Source organism: Tasmannia lanceolata, unplaced genomic scaffold (genome assembly GCF_043159265.1).
Source record: "Tasmannia lanceolata isolate RefF3 unplaced genomic scaffold, GAP_Taslan_0.1 ptg000016l, whole genome shotgun sequence".
NCBI classification, from domain to species: Eukaryota; Viridiplantae; Streptophyta; class Magnoliopsida; order Canellales; family Winteraceae; genus Tasmannia; species Tasmannia lanceolata.
Window position 1 is genome coordinate 16,682,997 of NW_027518693.1, and position 24,574 is coordinate 16,707,570.

General features: G+C 41.1%; 1 protein-coding gene and 1 long non-coding RNA gene across 4 annotated transcripts in view; both read left to right on the forward strand.

Annotated features, from left to right (window-relative positions):
- LOC143848020 (uncharacterized) overlaps nt 1–24,574 on the forward strand; it is a 91,387-nt gene that overhangs the window by 46,692 nt on the left and 20,121 nt on the right. The window lies entirely within an intron of this gene.
- On the forward strand, nt 14,819–16,461 carry LOC143849069 (GDSL esterase/lipase At3g48460-like). The gene is made up of 2 exons (XM_077358113.1): nt 14,819–15,520; nt 15,999–16,461. Exons 1-2 carry the CDS (start codon nt 14,888–14,890, stop codon nt 16,398–16,400), a joined length of 1,035 nt encoding a protein of 344 aa, XP_077214228.1. The 5' UTR covers nt 14,819–14,887; the 3' UTR covers nt 16,401–16,461.

Consider the following 24,574-nt stretch of genomic DNA (forward strand, 5'->3'; position numbering starts at 1 on the left):
GGGTGGAAGAAAATCTACCATTTGTTTGTGTAATATATATTTAGAGCTAGTAGAACGCTCTACATCAAATCATTTGAACCACTTTCTTAAATGATTGGATAAGCTTAACTTTAATTGCTCCTCTCAGTAATCCATAATCCTAAGCAAGAATGAGCACTACAACCATGTATACGGTAGATGGCCTCTTTAGAAAATGTTGCAACCAGCAATATTAACTATTAGAGCTCTTAATCGGACGGAAATTTTGGATTTCAGTGAGGAACGAAACGAAATCGTACCGAAACCGAAATTCCTGAAATTTCAGAAATTTCCACAATTTCGTTGAAATTTAAAATAAAATTATACTTTTTTATTCCGTTAAAGAATTTCCAACAAAATTTCGGTAATTTCAATTGAAATTTTGTCCCAAAATATTCGGGATTTTACGCGCAATACGCCCGAAATTTCGGTTTCAAATAAGTCTGAAATTTTAGCCGAAACCAAAATTTAAAACCATGTACATTATTAGGGAAGTTATACATTATATTAATTATTAGAGTCCTTACCGTATATATTATTAGGGATGATACATTCGCCCCCTTTTCATCCCTGAGCCACCACTCATATATAGGGTTTGCCCAAGGAAGAAAGGGACGAATATATCATTTCCGTTTTTACTATCCCTAACTAGATAAGGTGGGGCCACTAGTTCAATGATAAATTAAAAACGTTCATCTACTGGGCATCAGCCTCTCCCAATGGATAGGCGATGCAGGGAAAGTGTTGCTGAACTGACGGTCAAGCGTTGCCGAATGAGGACCTGTCACTAACTATGAACTAGCCCTTTGAATAATCCCTGATTGCTAGTTTTTCCTCACCAATGAACTCAAATTCGTTAGTTATAATGTTGTGATCTAAATCAGAATGAGGGAATAGCCATAATGTTGGAATACAACTCTCGGCTTCAAATCTTAGGTCATTGTCTTTGAAAACTTAATTAAAATCAACACTAATTTCCACTAGTTAGCGGCCTTTAAACTAGTGAACTTAGTGAGCTGTTATTGAGCACTCTCATAAGGTCCATGCTTTAGGAAAGTCTCTGGTTGTTTAAGAGATGCATGTGGTTGGAAATATTTGCCCTAAATGAGTTGAATTAATACAAAGCTAGTACTCGTGCCTCTAATGAAAATACCGATTTCAGCCTTATTTCATCCAACAGTGAGTAACCTCATGGCATTGAGTACGTGTTATTTGCTATAGAAAGCCATGGATAGGAAGCCTGTACGATTCCTTATAGTCCGTAGTTTCTTTCTTAGTGATGCTTTTTTCAATCTTGGTTTACAGAGATTAGGGCGACATCAACCAATTCAACATCTTCTATCCTTGTATAAGATAGATGACATATGAAGAGTGCATGCTATGGTAGTTGGAAAAATAAGATAGAATCTCATCTTTATATATTATGAGTCCTACTTAGTAAATACTACTAGAAATACTGATCAATAAGATTCATGTATTGCTATTCGTATTTCAAATTTCATGTAAAGGATTCTTACGAGTTAGAGGCTCGATAGAGGAGATGTGCATTACAATGGGAAATGAAAATAAAGTAGAAATTTAGGTCGTTATGATTCTCTATTAATTTCTGAATTCTGGTTTCATTTGGATTAGAAACCTTATTTCAGAAAGGGAAATGTTATCAGCACTACCATATTTTTACGATCGCACTCCTTACTTTACTAAAAACTACAGTATGGCCCGCACCATAGGATGATCCAAACCATCTATTAGATGGCCACAGCCTAAATAGGTTGTGCTGCAAAAATCATTTCCATAGGCTGATCCTAACCCTCCGATCTATAGAGGGTTAGGATCTTCCCTCTAAGATTCAGTCCCTATATAGGTAGATTTTCCAACTGTAATTATGCACGCCTTTAATGGATAGTTGGAAGCAAGGAATATGGTTATGATCTATAAGGTGAAGTTAAGAATTTACTTGACTTGAAGGTACTGAGTATAGCTGGCCGGCCCAGGCGGGTTATTGGACCCAGATTAGAGTATGACAGCGTGGTCCTAGGCCTTGTGCCAGTAATGTCCCTTGGTCTGGACTCTTAATAAAGATAATGGTAGGCCCATTCTCATCAGCAATTGCTTTTGGGAAAGTTGGTAAGCACTACGGTCCTACAAGTGGCATCAGAGCCAGATCTCAGGTTTGAGTCCCCCTCCCCCTCCCCGAGGTCATTGTTGGTGGGTCGAGGAGGGTTGGGTTGTTGGCCAAGGCGAGTTATAAGACCCTGATCGGAGTATGGTTGCATTGTCCTGGGCCTTGTGCCAGCAATTAGGCTACACAAAAAACCGGCCAAACCGATAAACCGAACCGGGCCTTTCAGTTTGGGTCAGTTCGGTTTTTCTAGTCATTAGTGCGGTCATGATTAAAGTTGATGGTTTTTTTAGTTTTAATTCGAAAATGAAAAACATCGAAACGATGGGAAACTATAGACACCCCATTTTGGCCACCCCTGTAGACGCCCATTTTTGCCCCCCCCCCCCCCTGAATTGCACCTAACTCTTATCTTCTTTTTAGAGGGCATTTTTGCCATTTTGGGTAGTCTAGGGGTAATTCTGTCATTGTAGTCACCCAAAGGGTATCAACCCTAGATATAAATGCAACATAAAAGCCTCATTTGACTACTTGATTTGGATATGTATTAAAGCTGAACCAAAAAACAGGATAAACTGTGAACCGAACAAAATTGAACCGGTCAAAATTGGTTCGGTTTGGTTCGGTTATACCCCCCATCGGTTCTGTTACGGTTTGGATTTTCTCCAAACCGATGGGATCGGTTCGGTTCAAAAAACCTCCCTAAACCGAACCGGACCGAACCGTGTGCATCCCTACCATCAATGCCCCTTGGTCTGGACTCTTAATAAAGATAATGGTAGCGCCTTTCCCATCAGTAATAGCTTTTGGGATAGTTGGTAAGTGCCATGATCCTACAATAATAATAAACTCTTAGAAATGGGTTGCAATCTAGGTATAATCGTCTCATATTTGAAAGAGAATGTCATTATCATAGCATAATTCCATACTCATCCGGGCAAGATAAGGTAGCTGGGAAGTAATGTTGTACTCTTATGGACATGACGAGGAGCATGTTGTCCAATTCATCGTTGCCTGAGCTTTGCGGAGTGATGCTCTAAGACAACGGCTCGTTTTATGGTTGTCGTTACAACTAAGGCTATGCCTAAGACCCTTTATGAGTCAGAAAAAGCTGGACTCGAGACACTTACACTTTTAGTGATGTTTAGCAGGTGCAGAGGTTTAATCTATCTGAGTGAGTGTGATATGGATAATATTTTCATTAGTCAAGCCAGAATGAGTGATTAGTCAGCTCAGTGGCTCCAAGCCATGAAAAGAGAACTACTCTCAAGGAAATCATATTTGGAAACTCAAGAATCATACTAGTAGGGTGTAAATGGGTCCTCAGGACAATAGAGACTTTAAAGATGGAATTGGGAGATATAATGGAAGATTGATTGAAAAAAGCAACACTAAGAAAGAAACTACGGACTATAAGGAATCGTACAGGCTTCCTATCCATGGCTTTCTATAGCAAATAACACGTACTCAATGCCATGAGGTTACTCACTGTCGGATGAAATAAGGCTGAAATCGGTATTTTCATTATAGGCACGAGTACTAGCTTTGTATTAATTCAACTCATTTAGGGCAAATATTTCCAACCACATGCATCTCTTAAACAACCAGAGACTTTCCTAAAGCATGGACCTTATGAGAGTGCTCAATAACAGCTCACTAAGTTCACTAGTTTAAAGGCCGCTAACTAGTGGAAATTAGTGTTGATTTTAATTAAGTTTTCAAAGACAATGACCTAAGATTTGAAGCCGAGAGTTGTATTCCAACATTATGGCTATTCCCTCATTCTGATTTAGATCACAACATTATAACTAACGAATTTGAGTTCATTGGTGAGGAAAAACTAGCAATCAGGGATTATTCAAAGGGCTAGTTCATAGTTAGTGACAGGTCCTCATTCGGCAACGCTTGACCGTCAGTTCCGCAACACTTTCCCTGCATCGCCTATCCATTGGGAGAGGCTGATGCCTAGTAGATGAACGTTTTTAATTTATCATTGAACTAGTGGCCCCGCCTTATCTAGTTAGGGATAATAAAAACGGAAATGATATATTCGTCCCTTTCTTCCTTGGGCAAACCCTATATATGAGTGGTGGCTCATGGATGAAAAGGGGGCGAATTTATCATCCCTAATAATATAGACGGTAAGGACTCTAATAATTAATATAATATATAACTTCCCTAATAATATACATGGTTTTAAATTTTGGTTTCGGCAAAAATTTCAGACTTATCTGAAACTGAAATTTCTGGCGTATTGCGCGTAAAATCCAGAATTTTTTGGGACAAAATTTCAATCGAAATTACCGAAATTTCGTTGGAAATTCTTTAACGGAATAAAAAAGTATAATTTTATTTTAAATTTCGACGAAATTCCCGAAATTTCTGAAAATTTGGAACGGAAATTTGGAACGAAATTTGGTAAATTTCAGGAATTTCGGTTTCGGTACGATTTCGTTTCGTTTCTCACTGAAATCCAAAATTTCAGTCCGATTAAAGGCTTTAATAATTAATATTGTTGGTTGCAACATTTTCTAAAGAGGCCATCTACCGTATACATGGTTGTAGTGCTCATTCTTGCTTAGGATTATGGATTACTGAGCGGAGCAATCAAAGTTAAGCTTATCCAATCATTTAAGAAAGTGGTTCAAATGATTTGATGTAGAGCGTTCTACTAGCTCTAAATATATATTACACAAACAAATGGTAGATTTTCTTCCACGCACAACATCTCATCATCGTGCATCGGTGAGGTTCCAAATATGTAACATTCCAAATATGTAACAGATACTTTACCTGCTAAGATCATATTATTTACTTTCACATATAATTGAGGCAATATGGTGTGTGGCCCATCATATATATAGCCCATATCTGATCAAAGAAGCTTAAACATTAATTTGGAAGTGTTGTCTGTAGCTAGTATCCAAACTGTATGGTTATATACACTCCAACTTGAGGAGGAGTGTTGAATAATGTAATAATTGTTGCCCTTGAAGCATAAATTTATGGTAATGCTGTTGTAGCGAGAAGAGCACAGGAATTGGACAATATAATTAAGTGACTATCAACGTTCCAATGTCTTGTACTAATGACATTAAAGTCAATGGCCAAGGATTATTAGTATGGAATTTTCAATCAGTACCTCCATAGAAGGAAATCAAGGAACACAAGGTTCAATTAGCTCAATGATAATATAAAAAACACAAGAGCTAATATGAAAAGGGGTAACGATATCTGCGCCAAGGTGTTTCGATAAACAAGCGCCCCACTTGTTTGTCGTGTAGTATATATTTAAAGGGATTTCAGAGGATATTACGGTTCTCAAAAAGCTCTTTAAACCCTTTAAATACTACACGACAAACAAGTGGAGCGCATGTTTATCGAAACACTTGGCGCATATATCATTTCCCATATGAAAAATGGTGGGAAATGGACTTATATAGGTTGCCTTTACATGAAAAAGACTCAAATACCCCTCTCTAAGGCCAAATGTCTAAAATGCCATAACCAATTAAGAAATTAACCAAACTACCCTTACTAATGATAAATGACATGTGAAATGACCAAAATGACTGAGATTCCCTACCCTTACTCCACTAACAATGACAAAAATAAGGTAAATTTAGTCCAATGAGCAATCATAAGAGATTCCCAGGGGATGCTCTTGCATCTAAGGCCTTGGACAACTCGATCCGACCTGAACCCGATCACGGCCCCTTAATATTGTCGTGATTTTATTGCAACTCAAACCGACTCAACCCCGAAACTAATACCCTTCGTTTTTTGTATTTTTTCTCATATTGCCCCAAGTTAACCCGAAGCCATCCCAGCGCGATTTGAAAACTCGGACTGGCTGGGTTAGCGTTGAGAGATTTAAAGGCAGGATGGGTTAGGGTTGGCCTTTGTAATACTCAGGATGGCCTTAATCAAGAAATCAACAAATGACAATTGTAATAACTCATAAAAAAGAATTGATGAACAAGAAATCTCCTATTATTTATAAATATGTTTGGTACTTGTGTTGATTTCAGCAGCCGTTCTATTGACAAACAAGCTATCAAACGGGGGTCTTGTGAAGTCTTGATGGAAGAATTGGTTAGCAAGCAAGGCATTTAAGGCTTCTGTTGCGTGCACCCCATCCCACGCCATGTACTTACTTGGGTCCGCGCATACGTGTGCACCCGGCCTGCCACAGAGGATCTTCTCATTGCCACAACATATCAGGCCAGGATCATTGAAACCTTTCTTCTTTGCATTCATCACATTGTCAGTGAGAGCACGGATGAAATCGGCGAACAAGATGGCGGCGCCGGGGTTCTGTTCACGTACTTGATCTAGCTGTTGCTGGAGGAGTGCATTGTGAGCGGCGACATCTAATTCATAGCCTTGCGCTTCTGGACCTTGAATGACAATGTATTTTGCACCCTTATCCAGCAAGTCCTGCAAGTGACTCATCATAAGGAGAAGAAAATTTAGTTCATAAAAGAATGATGAAATGTATGTTCACTCCCATATTTTGTTCATGCCAATCTTTCAAAATCGAAATCATTTTCACTTTGTTTTGTTTGTCTTTGCTAATGTTTCCTTACATATATTGGAATTTTATCTTATGACCGAAAGCTTGAGACAGGTAAGACTTTTGAACCCTATAATAAAAAAAACATCTCAAAACGTTCAAAGCCATAGGTGGGTTTAATCTTAAAAATTAAAAAATATTCTCAACTTTTACTTATATTTTGATAGTAAGATAAGAGAAATTATATGATGGACGAGCTGGCGTGCTTGTATTCATTGTACGATAGAAGTACTGCCCTTTTTTTAAAAAAATTGACAATTATGTTGGGGACCAGTAGTCCTCACCAGATTTACATAGTATGAATTGCCCAGGAGCATTCTCCTTGGCCCAAAAGGAAAACCCATGACCCCTTACATTACCAAATAGCCTCAATTGAATCGAATCGAGCAAAAAATGCCATATTTGTGGGGCCCACCAAGTCAAGATCGTGACCTGCCACCAAGTCAAGATCATGCCTTTGATATTTGATCCGGACGCATCTTAAAAATTGTAATGCTCTCGGATGAAATACCAAGTGTGGTACAATGAATATCGGGCGAAAATTGCCTATCAAATCCCATATATATAGAGAATTATTGAATTTATTTTCAAATATAAATTCTTGTCCATACCTGCACAAGATGGATGACATTGGCGACTGCAATCTCTCTAAGGGTGATGGGGCTGATGGAAGTCCCATTAATTCTGCGATAATCATTGCCCCCCATCGTCCCCACCCAGAAGAGTGTACCTTCCATTATTGCCTTACATTGAGCAGGACATTTCCCGGCACACTCGACCCTGTCGATGAATTCGTTAAACCAACCGAGCTGAGTCTGTAGGGAATTTGTTATCTGGATGGGTAGAGCCTTCGTTGCATTGTGATCAACATAGAATTCATAATCTATGGCCGTTGATCCAGCATATGCAAAGTTAACACCATGGGAGAAATCAGAACTTTTGTTAAGATACGGGGGAACATAAGGAAGTGATAATTCTTTGGCGAGGAAGTCAAGGACAAGGTAACCGTCCGACCAACGACCAGAGGGTTTGCCGAAAGTAGTCATTCCGTAGGGAGGGGTCAAATAAGGGAGTAACTCTATGCAATTTCCTGTGTCTGTGCTCGAGTCACCGAAGGCATAGATCTTTGAGAATATGCCTTCGTAAGTTGATGTGGGTAAAGAAAGAGAAGGATAGACAGATATGAAGAAGTAAAATAGAGTAAGATGGAGAGATAGAGAACTGCACCAAGCCATTGTTTTAGAGAGCTTCTTCACCTTTTCTTTTATGGTATTTCGCCTTTTGGTACCAAAGGAAGAGTTGCCTGTGAAGAGTGTAAGAAACAATATATATATATAGGGGGCTAGACAACCCAAAATTAGTTTAGGTCACAGTTACAACATGCCTAAATTTAGGAGGCTACACCCTTTCCTAACATTTCGAATTGCTTTTGTTTTTCTGTTTTTTCATATGATAGAGAGGTGACAGATCAAATTATAAAAGCCCACAATAGGATATCCAGTTGCATTTGTTTTTCTGTTTTTTTATATGATAGAGAGGTGACAGATCAAATTATAAAAGCCCACAACAGGATATCCAGTTGCATTTGTTTTTCTGTTTTTCTATTGGGCCTTGTATCCTTTCTTCAAGGCAAAACAATAGGTATTCTAGTTGGATTTTCTTTTAGTTGAGCTTAATTTGAGGATTACAACTAATTAATTGCTTGCCAACACATTCTCAAGTTGTGGTCCGAGTCACTCATCCCTAGAATCGATTCCAACAACGCTGGATGTGTTCCTATTGCATACTATATATTGCCACAAATTAATGAGAATGGATTAAAAAAATGAGGAGCATTTTTAATTTGGACGTGCGTGCTGGACACATTGGCACGTGTAATCCGTTTTCCGTTGATTGGGTACTTTGATTTGTTGGCCACCCCACCCGTGTGCCCATTCCATTGTTCCCTTTCCCACTGTGATAGGATAATCCTAGGTCTCTTCTAAGGACATCTTTTTAGGATATACCCTACACAGCGGGGCTGTTCTCGGTGTGAACTCGGGATAGACCCTGGTTTGTTCAAGCCCAAAATAAACCCTGGCCTGCTATTCCCATTGAAAGCATCCCTCATAGGATTTGTTCAAAGCAAACCAAGATCATTTTATCCTGGGATAGACTCACTGTTAGGGGTGCAAGTTTGGTCTTGTGAGCCCTGACCCGCCCTGAGCCCGAACAGGATCAGGGTTGGAAAATCTGACCCTGAGGGAAGGTTTGGGTACATTTTTTTGGCCCTGACTCAGGGTCGGGTCGGGTTCAGGGTTGATACCCCGAGCCGACCCGATCCGACCCCCTTTACACTTTACCCCTGCCCACCCTGACCGACCCGACCCTGTTTACACTTTACCCGCGGCCCACCCCTGAGCCTTTCTGTTTTTCATTTCTCCATCCATTGGGTTTTGGTTATGTATTTTTCACCAAAAATCATATATCAATTAGAATAGTAGATTGTGTGGAAGTATTTTGATTTTTGACAATAAAACAGACCGAAAACATGTATAATTGCCCGGCTCGGTCCGACCCAAGCAGGGCCAGCCCGGCCCGGCCCTGCCCAATCAGGGCCAATCAGGGCGGGCAAGGGTTGGGCTGAACCCTGTTGGGCGGGCATTGGGTTGAGGATTTTCGGCCCTGTGTATACAAACAAATATCTTTATTCTCATCTATGAGATTGATTAGTTTCCACACAAATCCTTTGATATTCTTTGATGTTGAACATTGTTGTTGGATAAAGAAAATCTTTTCAACATTCACTTGTCCAAGCATCATCCATAAGCAACCCAATCTATAATCAATTGACTTGAATTTTGGCCATTTTTGTGTTAACGATCCATGTATAGTAAATTAATTGGATGGTTAAGATTGTTTGATGTGCAGATCATTTTGACAAATGGCTCATCTGCAATGGGCCTCAAATACCCCACATGTAATTTCGTGTGAGACTAAGGGTTTATTAGTCAAATTTGCAAAAAAACTGTGTTAGGGCTATTAGTAAGCAGTACGAATATGAATGACAGATTAATTCTCCGTCATAAACCCTAAATCAAAGAGGAGAAATTGCTCTCGAGATCCGTGAGCAGCCCCAGAGAGCCTATTTCGAGGTCAAGAGATGGACATAGATCGTAATTTCTGTCTTAATCATCTTGAATATGTTATTTCTATAACAGTCGGCTATGTTATCTTTTTGAAAAAAGTTCAATTCATGACCCAGTCGGCCGCTCCGGGCTGATCGACCACGGGTGCTCAGGCCGGTCAACCGCCCAAGGACGATTAACCACAGTAAGGCTTCTGGATATTTAAAAAAAAAAATCGGATTTTGGGGGCCCAGTCGACCGAACCCGTTTCTGCTTCAAAAATTGGTTAGCACTTTTAGAGTATAATAGACATACTTCTTTAGATCAATATCAATGCATGGACTTATTAAATCGTACTTCCACACTATATTGTAGGTAATTAAAATTCGATCGAACTGATTGGAATTTCTGATTGAGGTCAGAAATAAAGGATTGCTTTAGTAGTTTGATACATAATTTCCTTGATATCTCCCCGAACTGATTGTAGTGATATCTGTGACTCTGTACGAATGTATGCATGCATGCATGTATGTATGTATGTGTGTACACACGGACTGTTCTTTACCCCAGTGATTTGTATACCATATATTTCTATTATGATATTGTATGATTGATGCTTCTTGTGAGGCTTAGGTTAAAATTCTGTGTCCCTCCAATGGGGATTAGTACGTTTGCAATTATGCATCCCACCAACCAATGGGGATTAGTACGTTGGCAATTCTATGTCATGCCATTATATATGATTGATACGTTGGCCCTTATCGTAGGAGCGAGTTCCGTCACCGTGGGCCGTCGGTGAAAAAATAACAAACTTTCTGTTTTTAGCCTAAACCTTGAGCTTTCTTTTTTGGTCTATAGATCCCTATTTTCTCAAGTATTTCGCAATTAATCAATGAAAATTATATAAAATAACAATATATTCAACTTTTTGAAGAATATTTTTACAAAGTAACTCATAACCATATCAAACTTTTGTTGACAAAATTGTCATATAATCAATCCTAAAATTATGAAATTTTTTATTTTTTATTTTCTTATATTAAAATTGATTGAAGTTTTCATAAAAAAAAATACAAAAAGAAAACGGTTAGACAAAAAAATCTTTGTTTTGATTTACTCATGTGTTTTTTTCATCAAAAATAAATGTTTTGAATATATAAATGCTAATGTTTGGCAACCATGAATTTTTTTTAATGATAAATTAGTTACCCAAGTGGCGAGAGCGGGGTGGGAGAAGGAGGGACTTGAGAGGGCATAAGAAGTGGCTATAAAAAACAAGGAAACAATCAATCATATTTTGGGTGGAGTTTTTTGTTTCCTAGTTTTTCAAGCTTTTCTTAACTCCTCACTCAGTCCTTTGGTGTCTATCCCTCTCCCCCTTCTTCACCATTGGGTAAGCTAATATTCCAGGAAAAAAAATTTCATGGTAGGCAGAACAAGCCTTTAATGTCAAAAAAATTACAAACTTTTTGGACAACCCTAAAAATTATTTACATATAATCTTATACGAATATAGCATTATTTTTAGATAGCTTATATGGAAATAATGGTAGTAATAGACATGTATCTATCCTAGTTTATAGCTTTCAAAGTAGCCTTCTGATGCAAGTGGCCGCGGAAGCAATTTTGCCGAGGAGCTTGTAGATCGGACCTCCGATTGCGCAGGGATGAAGTCTCAAACTAGATCTTCAAAATTTTGTATTTTTTGATGATTTCCTTCAAAGAATCAACTTCGATTCGTGCAAGGGATGCAAGAATAACAAAATCTATGAAAAATCATTGATTCACAAGGGAGAACGTACTGTAATTTGAAGAGAATTGATGAAAATTTAACTTACAATCCTCTAATCTCTAACAAGAAGGAAATTTTCCCAAAGCTGGGATTCCCTTTTTAAATTTCAAATTCAAATCAAAGTCATTAAAAATGAGAGGGAAATGCCTTTTATAGGCTGCCCATATAATTTAAAAGACAAATATACTCCTAATTGATCCAAAATAATAAAAAAATGACAACAAAATTAGAAAATAACCAAACAAGCCCCACCAATGGAAAATACCACTTAAGACATATGCAAGAAGAAAATTAAAAGCATTAAAACACAGAACAAACTATCCTAAGGAGATGTGAACGACGACGTAGAAAATCCAGGGGATGCTCTTTCATCAAACTCCCCTTCTTGAAAGAACTCATCCTCGAGTTCCCCATTAGTCTCTGTGTCGTGGTAGTATGCCTGAGTCGAATACGTAAATGACCGACTCAAGCAGTAGGAGAAGTAATTCGTCGAAGTCAACATCTTTGTGATCGATCATGTAAAAACTGATCCTATTGGTGAAGTGGTGACTTGTATTGATCCATATATATGCCCTAAGCATGGCAAAGAAGTAGTGGGCCACCATACGCATCAATAGCCTCGTCTGTGGCGACTATAGGAAGGATCATGAAAATATGAACTACATCTGCCAGGTGTAAGTCATCACAACTACATCTGTATGTATCTCCTCTGCATCATCAATCACTGACATTCTGACTCAACATCAATACCGACCTCATCATCACAAACAAGAGGAGCATCGCTAGCATCTTCATCACTAGCGTCAATCTCATCACCATCCATGTGTGGATTTAGGAGGGTGGTCTCCTCTAAGAAATCCTGACACTTTAGTTGTCTGTCATAGATGGAGGTGGTTAAACTACGCTGATAGTAGTAGGCGTAGTGACGGATCTAATCGGAGGTGGTGGTGAGGAAATAGGCACATAGCTACTGGACCGTTGTCGTGTCAGACGAGGGTAGTCAAATGGAATCAATTCTCACCCAAGTACCCTGTTCATTTCCTCCCATGTCTTCGAAGGCCGAGAACTCCATAGCCATCGATTATTATTAAAAAAAAAGAAAAAGAAAAAACAACTCCATTGCCATGATCTGACTATTTCGGATCGTCAGACCAATCACAGGGTGACCGTCGTTTGTAACGCCGTCTGATATTTGGATGATCTTGGGAAAATTAGGCTTCGGGTAATATGTTACGGGCTTGATCATTGATATGTGACAGCCTATGATTTATCTGACCGTCCTAAATGGTCTGATCATGGCTCTGAAGTTCTTGGCCTCTTAACGGCATAGATGCATCTGCTCCAAAAAGCCATTTAGCGAGTCACTTCATCTCGTCTCACTTTATCATAGCAGATTTTGTCTTAATATTAAAATATTAAAAAAAGTTGGAGAATATTTTTAAATTTTAAAGATTAGACCCACTTATGATTTTGAACATTTTGAGATGATGGTTTTTATTATAGGGCTCAAAAGTCTCACCTGTCTCAAGCTTTTGGTCATAAACTGAAATTGCCATGTAAGGAAACATTAGCAAAGACAAGAAAAAGGAAGTGAAAAATCATTTCTATTTTTAAAGTGTTAAACCCAGTAGAGTTCTTTTAAGTGTAAGAAAGCAAAAAGATCATCTACAATTCTAGAACAGAAAGTTATCAGCATCCAATCAAACAAGAATGAAACAAAGTGAATATATAGTGGCATAAACAAAATATGGAAGTGCAAATATCATTTCATCTTTCTTTTATTAACGAAATTTTCTTCTTCGTATGATGAGTCACTTGTAGGATTTGTTGGCTAAGGGTGCAAAATACATGATCGTTCAAGGTCCGATCGGCAAAGCTCATAAATCAGTCATTGGCGCTCCCAATGCACTCCTCCAACAACAGCTAGATGAAGTCCGTAAACAGAACCCCAATGCTACCATCTTGTTCGCCAATTTCAACCGTGCTTTTACTTACAATAGGATGAACGCCGAGAAGAATGGTTTCCAAACCCCCCCCTCCCCCATATGATATGTTGTGCCAATGCGACACACCCCTGTGGCATGCCGGGTCCAACCCTATGCGCGGACCCAAGTAAGTACATGAGGTGGGATGGGTTGCACTCCACAGAGGCCTTGAATGCAGTTTTTGCTAACCAATTCTTCCATCAAGGCTACACAAAGCCTCCATTTCATAGCTTGTTTACCAATAGAAAGGCAGCTTGAATTTAGTCATATGCCAAACATATTTATACATAACAGGAGATTTCTTTGTTCATAAGTTATGTTTTTATGAATGGCCAATTCTTATATTGCAACCAAAAGAGATCAGGGTAGTTACCTCAGGATCAATATGAGTGTTCATATATCTTTTTATTTGATTGAGACTATCCTGAGTCAATTTTGACTGGGGGTGCAACTTGGGCCAGGTTGGCTCGGGATCTTCAACGTTAACCCTAACTCGAATCTTGGGTTGAGAAAGGTTAAACGGAACCCAACCTGCCTTTAAATCTCTCATCCCTAACCCAACCCCTCTAACCTGATTTTTCAAATTGAGCTGTGGCAAAAGAAGGAAAAAAATATAAAAAAGGAACTTTGGTTTTGGGGTCGGCTGGGGTCTCAATAAAATTAGTAGGACAAGAGGTAGATTTGGATTTCTCACATATGCAGTTGTGGCAGTATGATTTTATCTTGAAATTATCTTGTCTACTTTTCCCCAATTTCGTTGTGGCAGTATTTTATCCAAGAACAAAGGGAGAATAAACCCGGGGTGCTATCCCATGGAAAACAGCCCCAGTGGAAAATAAACCTCCCAAAAAACTTGAAAGAACTCGGATTAGCGTATATTCATTATCATTCCCATAATGACTTTATTAACTCCTCTGAATTTAATGTAAGGGTATATTTAGGCAATCCTCACCGTCCACTTGCTGCTCCAACCATTAATGGGCCACAGCATAACTCATTTAGAATGTGTTGGCATGCAATTAATTAGTTGTAATCCCTATATTAACGCTAACCAAAAATAAGACGGGAAAACTCAATATGCTATGAGTTGTTTAGGCTAACCATCCTAAATGTTAGGAAAGGCTGTAGCCTCCTAAATTTAGGCATTTTGTAACTATGACTTGAACAAATTTTTGGTTGTCTAGCACCCTATATATGTTGTTTCATAAATTTTTTCCAGGCAGCTCTTCCTTTCGGTCCAAAACGTGAAATACCAAAAAAGAAAAGGGGAAGAAGCTCTCCAAAACAATGGCCCGGTGCTCTTCTCTACCTCTCTATCTTACTCTCTTTTACTTCTTTCTTTCTTTCTCTCCTTCTCTTTCTTTACCCCAATCAGCATATAAAGGGAAGTTCTCAAAGATATACTCGTTCGGTGACTCCCTCACAGACACAGGAAATTGCCTAGAGTTACTCCCTTATTTGTACCCTCCCTACGGTATGACTACTTTCGGCAAACCCTCTGGCCGTTGGTCGGATGGCCGCCTTGTCCTCGACTTCTTGGCTGAACAATTGTCACTTCCTTACGTCCCCGCGTTTCGTGACCCCAATGCAACCTTCTCCTCCCATGGTGTTAATTTTGCAGTTGCTGGATCAACGGCCATAGATTATGAGTTCTATGAAAATAACAATTTAAAGCACCCTTATACAGTCGTCCCGGTAAAAGAGTCGCTACAGACTCAGCATAGTTGGTTTAACGAATTCATAGCCAACGTTGATTGTGCTGGGAAATGTCCTGCTGAATGTAAGGCAATAATGGAAGGTGCGCTCTTTTGGGTAGGGACGATGGGGGGTAACGATTATGCCATAATTAAGGGGTCCTCCGTCGTCTCACCCCTCACCCTTAGGGAGATGGCGGTCGCAAATGTCATCCATCTTGTGCAGGTATGAACAAGATTTTCAATTACAAAAGAAATTCAAGAATCCCCAAATGGGATTTGATAAGCAATTTCACAGAAAGACATTTCACTGCTCACATTTTTTAGCAGGGGTGCAACTTGTGTCACGTCAGGTTGAGCTTTTGCTAAAAAATGAATTGGAATCAACCCAAATCCGACCTGATTTTAAGGTAAGAGCTCAACCCGAATTCCAAAAAATAGACTCGAGTTGCACCCCTAATTTTTAGAAGAGAACAGCCACCTCGTAGCAGATTAATTTTTTCTAAATTTTAAGATTAGATCCACCTATGGCTTTGAACATTTTGATATATCTGGTATTGTAGGATTCAAAATTCTAACCTGTCTTAAGCTTTAGGTCATAAACTAAATTAAACTCCTTTCTAAGAAAATATGGGAGAGCAGATACCTTTTCATCTGTCTTTTATTAACTAAATTTTCTTCTTCTTATGATGAGTCACTTGCAGGATTTGTTGGCTAAGGGTGCGAAATACGTTATCGTTCAAGGTCCAGCCTGGAGAGCCAATACCTCAGATATCAACACTCACAATGAACTCCTCCAACAACAACTAGATCAAGTCCGTAAACAGAACCCCAACGCCACCATCTTGTTCATCGATTTCCTCCGAGCTCTTTTTGACAATCTAAAGAATGCCAAGAAGAATGGTTTCCAAGAGCCCAGCAAGATATGTTGTGGCACTGAGACGTCTGGTTGTGGTTGGCCGGGTTCAACCGTATGCTCGGACCCAAGTAAGTACATAAGGTGGGATGGGTCACACTTCACAGAAGCCATGAATGCCATTTTTGCTGACCAATTCTTCCATCAAGGCTACACACAACCTCCATTTGATAGCTTGTTTGCCATTTGAAAGGCTGCTTGAATTTAGTCATGTTCCAAACATATTTATAAATAATAGGAGATTTCTATTTCATAAATTCTTTTATTTGTGTTGTTGCAAGTGTCATTTTTTGATTTCTTGATTAAGGCCATCCAGAGTCTTAATCTTAAATCTCTAGGGGTGCAGCTCGGGCTGGGTTGGGTAAGGTTGAAGCCAACCCTAATAGCATTACCTCAACCCTAACTAGAACCTCAGGTTGAAGAAGGTCAACCCTATCCCAATCCACCTTAAAATCTCTCAGCCCTAACCCAACCCATCTAACCCAAAAGGGGCAAAAAATATATACAAAAACTGCATATGGGTTTCGTGGTCAGGTCGGGCCACACTAAAATCACGATAATGTGATCAGGTTCTGGTCGGGTTGGGTTGCCCAAGTTTCATGAAGCTTCCTGTTACATATATCTAGAAAACTTCATTAAGGCCTAAATTACAAGAGTTGAGCTAATCGATCGAAAACCATAGATTGATTGAATCAGATATTCGTTAATGGATCCAGCACAACTAGTAATCTATTAACATCCAAACAAGCAAAAACGGATGGGGCTATTCTCCCATGAATATAAATCTTTGGACAAGCTGTTCCTGAGGTCGAGTATTCTACTTCGATAGTTTTATCTTGAAATTATCTTGTCTACTTGTCCCCAATTTCATTCGAGTGTCCCAAAGAACTCAAAATAACTTTGATCAGCGAATATTCATTATCATTCCCAGAATGACTAAATTAAATCCCCTTGTATCTTCTCTCCATTAATATAATTCTTTGCCATTCAGAAAAAACATATATATGTGATGCCCCACCAAGGAAATCAAAACATCAAAATTAAGACAATAAGAGCAACAAATTAAGAAAATTCAAAGCATACCGCTAGAACCCGGAAAGCCCGACCGGAAAGTTTCCTCATCGGCATCGATCGAGATCCGACACTGAGGCGGTGGGACTTCCACGGTGGCGCGACAAAGGGGGCAATTGGAGTGAGAAGAGAGCCACATATCTATACAAGCAACATGAAATGAGTGGTTGCACTCGGGCAGCTGCCGGAGTTCGTCTCCCTCTACAAATACCGATAAGCACACCACACACTCATTATCGGAAGATTGGATTTGGGTATTGTCTTTCCGATATTTATACAACGGAATTAAGTTGCTGGTGGAGTTCTCGATATTTCCGGCAATGTTTCCGGTGGACCCGTCAAGACTCCGGCGAGTTCGGCGGTGTTGCCAGCACCATCCAACGACAAATAGGTTGTACGCGATGAGCAAAAGAGCGATGGATGCGATGACAATAACACTATAGTAGAATGAAGAGAGATTAGTTCCCCGATCGGGCGGTGACACGGGCTCCATAGGGGAGGATTTTGATTACCGGGCGGTGGCCGGATCTTAGATCCGGAGTGCCAACGTACCAAAATTCTCCGTTCACATTTTTATTCATCTATGTGTATTCAGGTTGGATTTTTTTTTATAAATTAAATGGGCGTAAAACAAAGTTTACGATTTAGGCCCATTTTTCACTTAAACATTTGACCTTATTTTTATATAGGATTCCTTTCTTTCCAAGTAAAATTGGGGTAAATTTTGTTTTAGACCCCGGTTTTTTATTAAAAATGGGTGTGAAATTTATTTTACGCCCATTTTACCGTGTAGAGAAATAAGATCATTTTAATGGGAAATGATATTTCAATCTCTTTTTTTAGTTATTTTGCCCCTTTTGTATGTCTTTTCATAAAAATGATTGTATTTTCACTCTTTTTGTTGGATTTTCCGAGAAATTTTTTTTTTGAAAAGTTTTTCCTCCAATAAAATTGATTTTGCCTATTATTTTGGATTTGCCACCATACAAACTTGAATTTGTGATAGACCTGGCAAAAAGTGGCCCGGACAAGTGGGTCCACCCTGCCTGCTCGTAATCTATGGGTCCGGGTCTAGGTCCGTGTCACTAATTAGTGACCCGTTGAAATTTGACCTGGCACATAATGGTCCCATCAAAATTGGGCCAGGCTGGGTGGAGCCGCGAGTGCCACAGGTGCCCATTAAGGGTGTCAATTTTGGCTCAGGCTCGCTCGAGCTCGGCTCGAATCCTTAACGAGCCGAGCCGAGCCCGTTTTAGGCCCTGCTGAGAGCCTTTTGGCTTTGTTATGGCTTTTGACAACTGAAATGTTTGGAAATTTATTGCCCTATGTTGGAAACTATCAATTATCAGGATTCTGCATTATTATGTAGTCTTTCTCACTTCATGATATAACTGGTTGTGCTATTATCCTATTTATTTCTTGTTTTGTTATTCAATATACATAACTTTTGGCCTTTCCATTTATTGTGTCTTTCTAAAATGGGTTCATAGTTGGGTGACTTTTACCAAAGTAACCCTGACCCAAAACTACTTATGTTAGACTTGATTATCTCCGAGAAGATATCAGGATGGACCACCATGATGAGGACATATATATGCCGTGGACTATATCGACGGAACTGGACATAGTGATGATGATGATGATGATATGTTTGCCGAAGCAGCATTAGTGGTTGCTGTTGGTGCATCTTTATTTTTAGCGATGCTTATGGAGCACGAAGGGCTTTTCATAGAACGGGCGCCTTACAAGAACCACTATCTAACCGATCGTAGCTTAGGCTCGGCTCGGCTCGGCTCGTTAAGAATTTAATATATATACATATAGAGGAAAGTGTTGGTGAGCTTAAGCGCCCCAATCACATGAGTCCCACATTTTCTGTGGTGATCCAAACCATTCATTTGCAAGGCCCTATCATAGATAGGGTGTCTACAAAAAATCAGCTCCATAGGATCATCCTAACCCCTCCATTTGTGAAGGACAAAAATGGGCAGATTTGTGGACAAATAATGTCTGTCCATTTTCACCTCCACAAATGGATGGGTTAGGATGATCCTATGGAGCTGATTTTTGGTACACACCCCATCTATGTAAGGGCCTTTCAAATGAATGCTTTGGATCATCCTAACAAAGTAGGCTCCAATGTGATTGAGCGCTTAATGTCACCATAAGTTTGGTGAGCTTAAGCTCACCAACACTTTCCTCATATATATATATATATATATATATATATATATATATATATATATATATATATATATATATACACACACACACACACACACTAAAAGGGTTGTCCAGGAAGTGAAAGGGGGAGGCAAAATATGTCACTTCATTTTTGGAACCCCATTTGTTACTTGGACCACCCCCCATTAGGGGTGGCCAACCGGTTCGGTTCTCGGTTCCATGAACCGTAAGAACCGAACCGAACCGTAGTACACAGTAGGACCGAACCGAACCGGACCAAACATAATCGGTTCGGTCCGGTCCGGTTCTTCGGTTCTAATGGCTAATTATTAATTATTAATTATAATTTATAAAAACTTGTAATTAAAGTTATAATAGAAGTTACTTTCTTATTATAAGAATAGTATTAACTATTACTTATTAATATTATAAGTAATTTATATTATTAAGTATATGTATAATAGAAATATAAAAATATTATATATATATATATATATATATATATATATATATATATATATATATATATATTCAAAGTTCGGTTCTTCGGTTCCGGAACCGAACCGAGAACATTAGACCCGGAACCGAACCGAATAAGTTCGGTTCTTCATTAGTGGAACCGAACCGGACCAAAAATATTTTTTACAGTTCGGTTCCGGTTCGGTTCTGGCCACCCCTACCCCCCATAGTGTAAAAAAAGTAGTCAAATTACACTAGATAGGGCTGTCCAGGGAAGATGAGGGGTGTGAACTTAATATAACCCGAGCCTGGTTCGAGCCGGAGCCGAGCCCCAGCCGAGCTTTTGAGCTTAACGAGCTGAGCTCGGGTCGGCTCGTTTGTCTCGTTTACTCCCCTAGTGCCCATAAAAACTGAGGAATCACATTCAGGTCCAATAAAAGAAGTTTTCACTTTGAAAACTAATAGAAGAAGACAAAGTGTCACGTCAATGTTGAAAACTAGGAACGGTTGGCCATGTGAAAAGCTGGCAATCTCACGGCAACTTTTATTACTGCACCATCATTCAAAAATAAACGAGATTATTGGAAAAAGACCATCAATTTTGACCGTTTGGATAATCACGCTCGGTTGCTGGGTCAGGGCTCAAGGCGGGCCAGGGCTCACAGGGCCAAACTTGCACCCCTAACAGTGAGTCTATCCCAGGATAAAATGATCTTCGTTTGCTTTGAACAAATCCTATGAGGGATGCTTTCAATGGGAATAGCAGGCCAGGGTTTATTTTGGGCTTGAACAAGCCAGGGTCTATCCCGGTTGTGACTTTCAATGGGAATAGCAGGCCAGGGTTTATTTTGGGCTTGAACAAGCCAGGGTCTATCCCGAGTTCACACCGAGAACAGCCCCACTGTGTAGGGTATATCCTAAAAAGATGTCCTTAGAAGAGACCTGGGATTATCCTATCACAGTGGGACAGGCAACAATGGAATGGGCACACGGGTGGGGTGGACAACAAATCAAAGTACCCAATCAACGGAAAACGGATTACACATGCCAATGTGTCCAGCACGCACGTCCAAATTAAAAATGCCCCTCATTTTTTTAATCCATTCTCATTAATTTGTGGCAATATATAGTATGCAATAGGAACACATCCAGCGTTGTTGGAATCGATTCTAGGGATGAGTGACTCGGACCACAACTTGAGAATGTGTTGGCAAGCAATTAATTAGTTGTAATCCTCAAATTAAGCTCAACTAAAAGAAAATCCAACTAGAATTCCTATTGTTTTGCCTTGAAGAAAGGATACAAGGCCCAATAGAAAAACAGAAAAACAAATGCAACTGGATATCCTGTTGTGGGCTTTTATAATTTGATCTGTCACCTCTCTATCATATAAAAAAAACAGAAAAACAAATGCAACGGGATAGCCTATTGTGGGCTTTTATAATTTGATCTGTCACCTCTCTATCATATGAAAAAACAGAAAAACAAAAGCAATTCGAAATGTTAGGAAAGGGTGTAGCCTCCTAAATTTAGGCATGTTGTAACTGTGACCTAAACTAATTTTGGGTTGTCTAGCCCCCTATATATATTGTTTCTTACACTCTTCATAGGCAACTCTTCCTTTGGTACCAAAAGGCGAAATACCATAAAAGAAAAGGGGAAGAAGCTCTCTAAAACAATGGCTTGGTGCAGTTCTCTATCTCTCCATCTTACTCTATTTTACTTCTTCATATCTGTCTATCCTTCTCTTTCTTTACCCCCATCAACTTACGAAGGCATGTTCTCAAAGATCTACGCCTTCGGTGACTCGAGCACAGACACAGGAAATTGCATAGAGTTACTCCCTTATTTGAACCCTCCCTACGGAATGACTACTTTCGGCAAACCCTCTGGTAGTTGGTCGGACGGTGATGGGGTGTAAAAACTCCAGCCACTCACAGGCTGCCACCTGTCCCAGAGCAGGTAAACTCCAGCCACTCACAGGCTGCCACCTGTCCCAGAGTAGGTGAACTCCAGCCACTCACAGTCTGCCACCTGTCCTGGAGTAGGTGAACTCCAGCCTCTTACAGGCCGCCATCTGTCCTGGACACCTGTCCAGGACACCTCACCAGGTTTTTCCTATAAAAAGGGATTCAAAGCTCAAACCAATGGGTAATGCGAAAATCCCTTCTCTCCCTAAACTCTTAGACATCTCCCCTTCACTCCTGCTCATACTGACTTGAGTGTCGAAGGGCCTGTCCGGAGTAAAACCCGGTCTGGTCTTCTGACCTCGCTTGCCTTGTGCAGGACTAAGCCCTCATAGCAGGACTCTTTCTCGACCACCTCATTCCTCGTTCACTCCGGTCCTTCAGGACTCAGCTCCCCTAGTCATCCAGCTCAGCTCTTACATCACTGCTGTACCTGTTACCGATTTTAGGTCTAACAGATTGGCGCCATCCGTGGGACCCCAGAACTAAAAGCTGTCTTTACACATCCCACTCACAAAAATGGCAGGACGCAAGAGTACGCGGATGCCTACTGCGCGGGCGCGGACTACCCAAGCCGCGCTACCCCGCAGGACCCGGAGCGAGCGAATTGCATCACTAGTAGTAGCCGCTTCTGCTACTGCAGATCAGAGCCCGGCTCGCTCAGAACATCTGAATCCCTTGCCCACCCCGGAGCAGGTTCAAGCTCTATTTCAGCAGATGACAGCCCTCGTTGGGCAGTACCAGCAACTACTTCAAGTACCCCCTCAACCTCCCCCAGAGGCTCCGCGATCTGTCCAAGGAAGGCCAGACGTCCACAGGGGAGAGTCATCACACCATGGTGAGGGCCGAACTCATCATTCCACCAGACAAGTCCCTCACCCCACGACGAGGCATGCCCAAACAGAGCCTCATCACCGTGAAAGGTCGCGGTCCCCCTCCGCACAGAGGCGCCGAGCTCATCAAGATCGTGCGCCACCAGCGAAACCTCGACCTCGTCGTATGAGTCGGGAGAGCCAATCCGGCTCCGCGGCGAGCCAGTCTGTGGAAAGGATCAGGTCCTTGGACCATAGGACGGATCCACTGCTACAAAGAATGGAGGAGATGGATCATCGGATAGAGGAATTGGCAAAGGACCAGAGCCGGCCAGTCTCCAGGGCGTTCTCAAGCAGGACACCATTCACTGATGATGTTCTGGGTGCCCCAGCACCCAGAGGGTTTAAAATGCCCGCCGTCCCTCAGTATGATGGCACTACAGACCCCGTGGACCACTTGGAAACGTTCAGAACAATTATGCTCCTCCACGGAGCTTCCGATGGCTTTCTTTGCAGAGCGTTTCCAACGACGCTGACTGGCGCAGCAAGAGACTGGTATTCCAGGATCAAACCGAACTCCATCAACAATTTTGATGATTTTGGAGAGGATCTTGTCCGCCACTTCATGAGCAGCCGCAGGCCAAGGAAAACAACAGCTTCCCTAATGGCCTTGCGACAGGACGACAACGAGCCTCTGAAGGTGTTCGTCCGCCGATTCAACAGGGAGGCACTTCAAGTGCCAAATCTAGATCCCTCAGCAGCAATGAATGCGCTCCTCGCAGGCGCCAGGTCTAATGAATTCCGTCGAGCGGTGGCTCGACAAAATCCGCACTCACTAGCGGATCTTATGGCCGGAGCAGAAGAGTACATAACGGTGGAAGAAACACTGGCAGCTCTTAATTCAAATCGGAGGATAACCTCTGAAGAGAAGAATCTCCCTAAGCAGCGCAGGGAGGATAAACCTCCCAGGAGAGAGAAGTCTTCGCCTCCTCAGAGAAGAGAAGAAAACTTCACGCCTCTCAACACCTCCAGAAAACACATACTGGCGGCGATCAGCGAAGAAGAGTTCGTGAAGTGGCCTGCTAGAATGATCTCCAAGGGAAACAGGAGAGACCCCTCAAAGTACTGCCGGTTCCACAAGGACCACGGCCACGACACAGATGATTGTTGGCAACTCAAGCAGGAAATTGAACAACTCATCAGCCGGGGCTATTTGAAAAAGTATATCCGAACTGACAGCCGCAACCAAGAGCGCAGAGGAAAGAGCCCCCAGGGCCGCAACCCTCGAAGATCACAGCAGCCCCCTGCTGGGGACAAAACCCCTCAGCTGTGCAATGCGCAGCCTGAGGCACCCCAACCTCAGCCAAGGGGGGTCATCGGTACAATTATGGGTGGGCCTGCAGCTGGGGGCACCTCTTCTATCGCCCGCAAAGCATATGCACGGCGAGTTAACGCCGTGCACACAACCAGCAAAAAGACGAGAACGGAGAATGAGATCTCCTTCTCAGATGCAGATCTGGATAATCTTATCCTGCCCCACGACGATGCACTGGTTTTAACCATGCTCGTCGCCAACTGGGAGGTGAAGAAAATCCTTGTAGACAATGGGAGTTCGGCGGACATTCTATACTACCACGCCTTTGAGAAAATGATGATAGGCGACGACCGTCTGAAGCCGGCAAACTCAGATTTATTTGGCTTCTCCGGAGAGGTCGTGAAGGTGGTGGGACAGATCGAGCTCCCTGTTCTTGTCGGAGATCCACCTTGTCAAGCTTTCGCCATGGTCAACTTTCTGGTAGTAAGGGCCACTTCGGTCTATAATGCTATCTTGGGACGGCCTGGCCAGAACCTCATCCGTGCAGTAGCCTCGG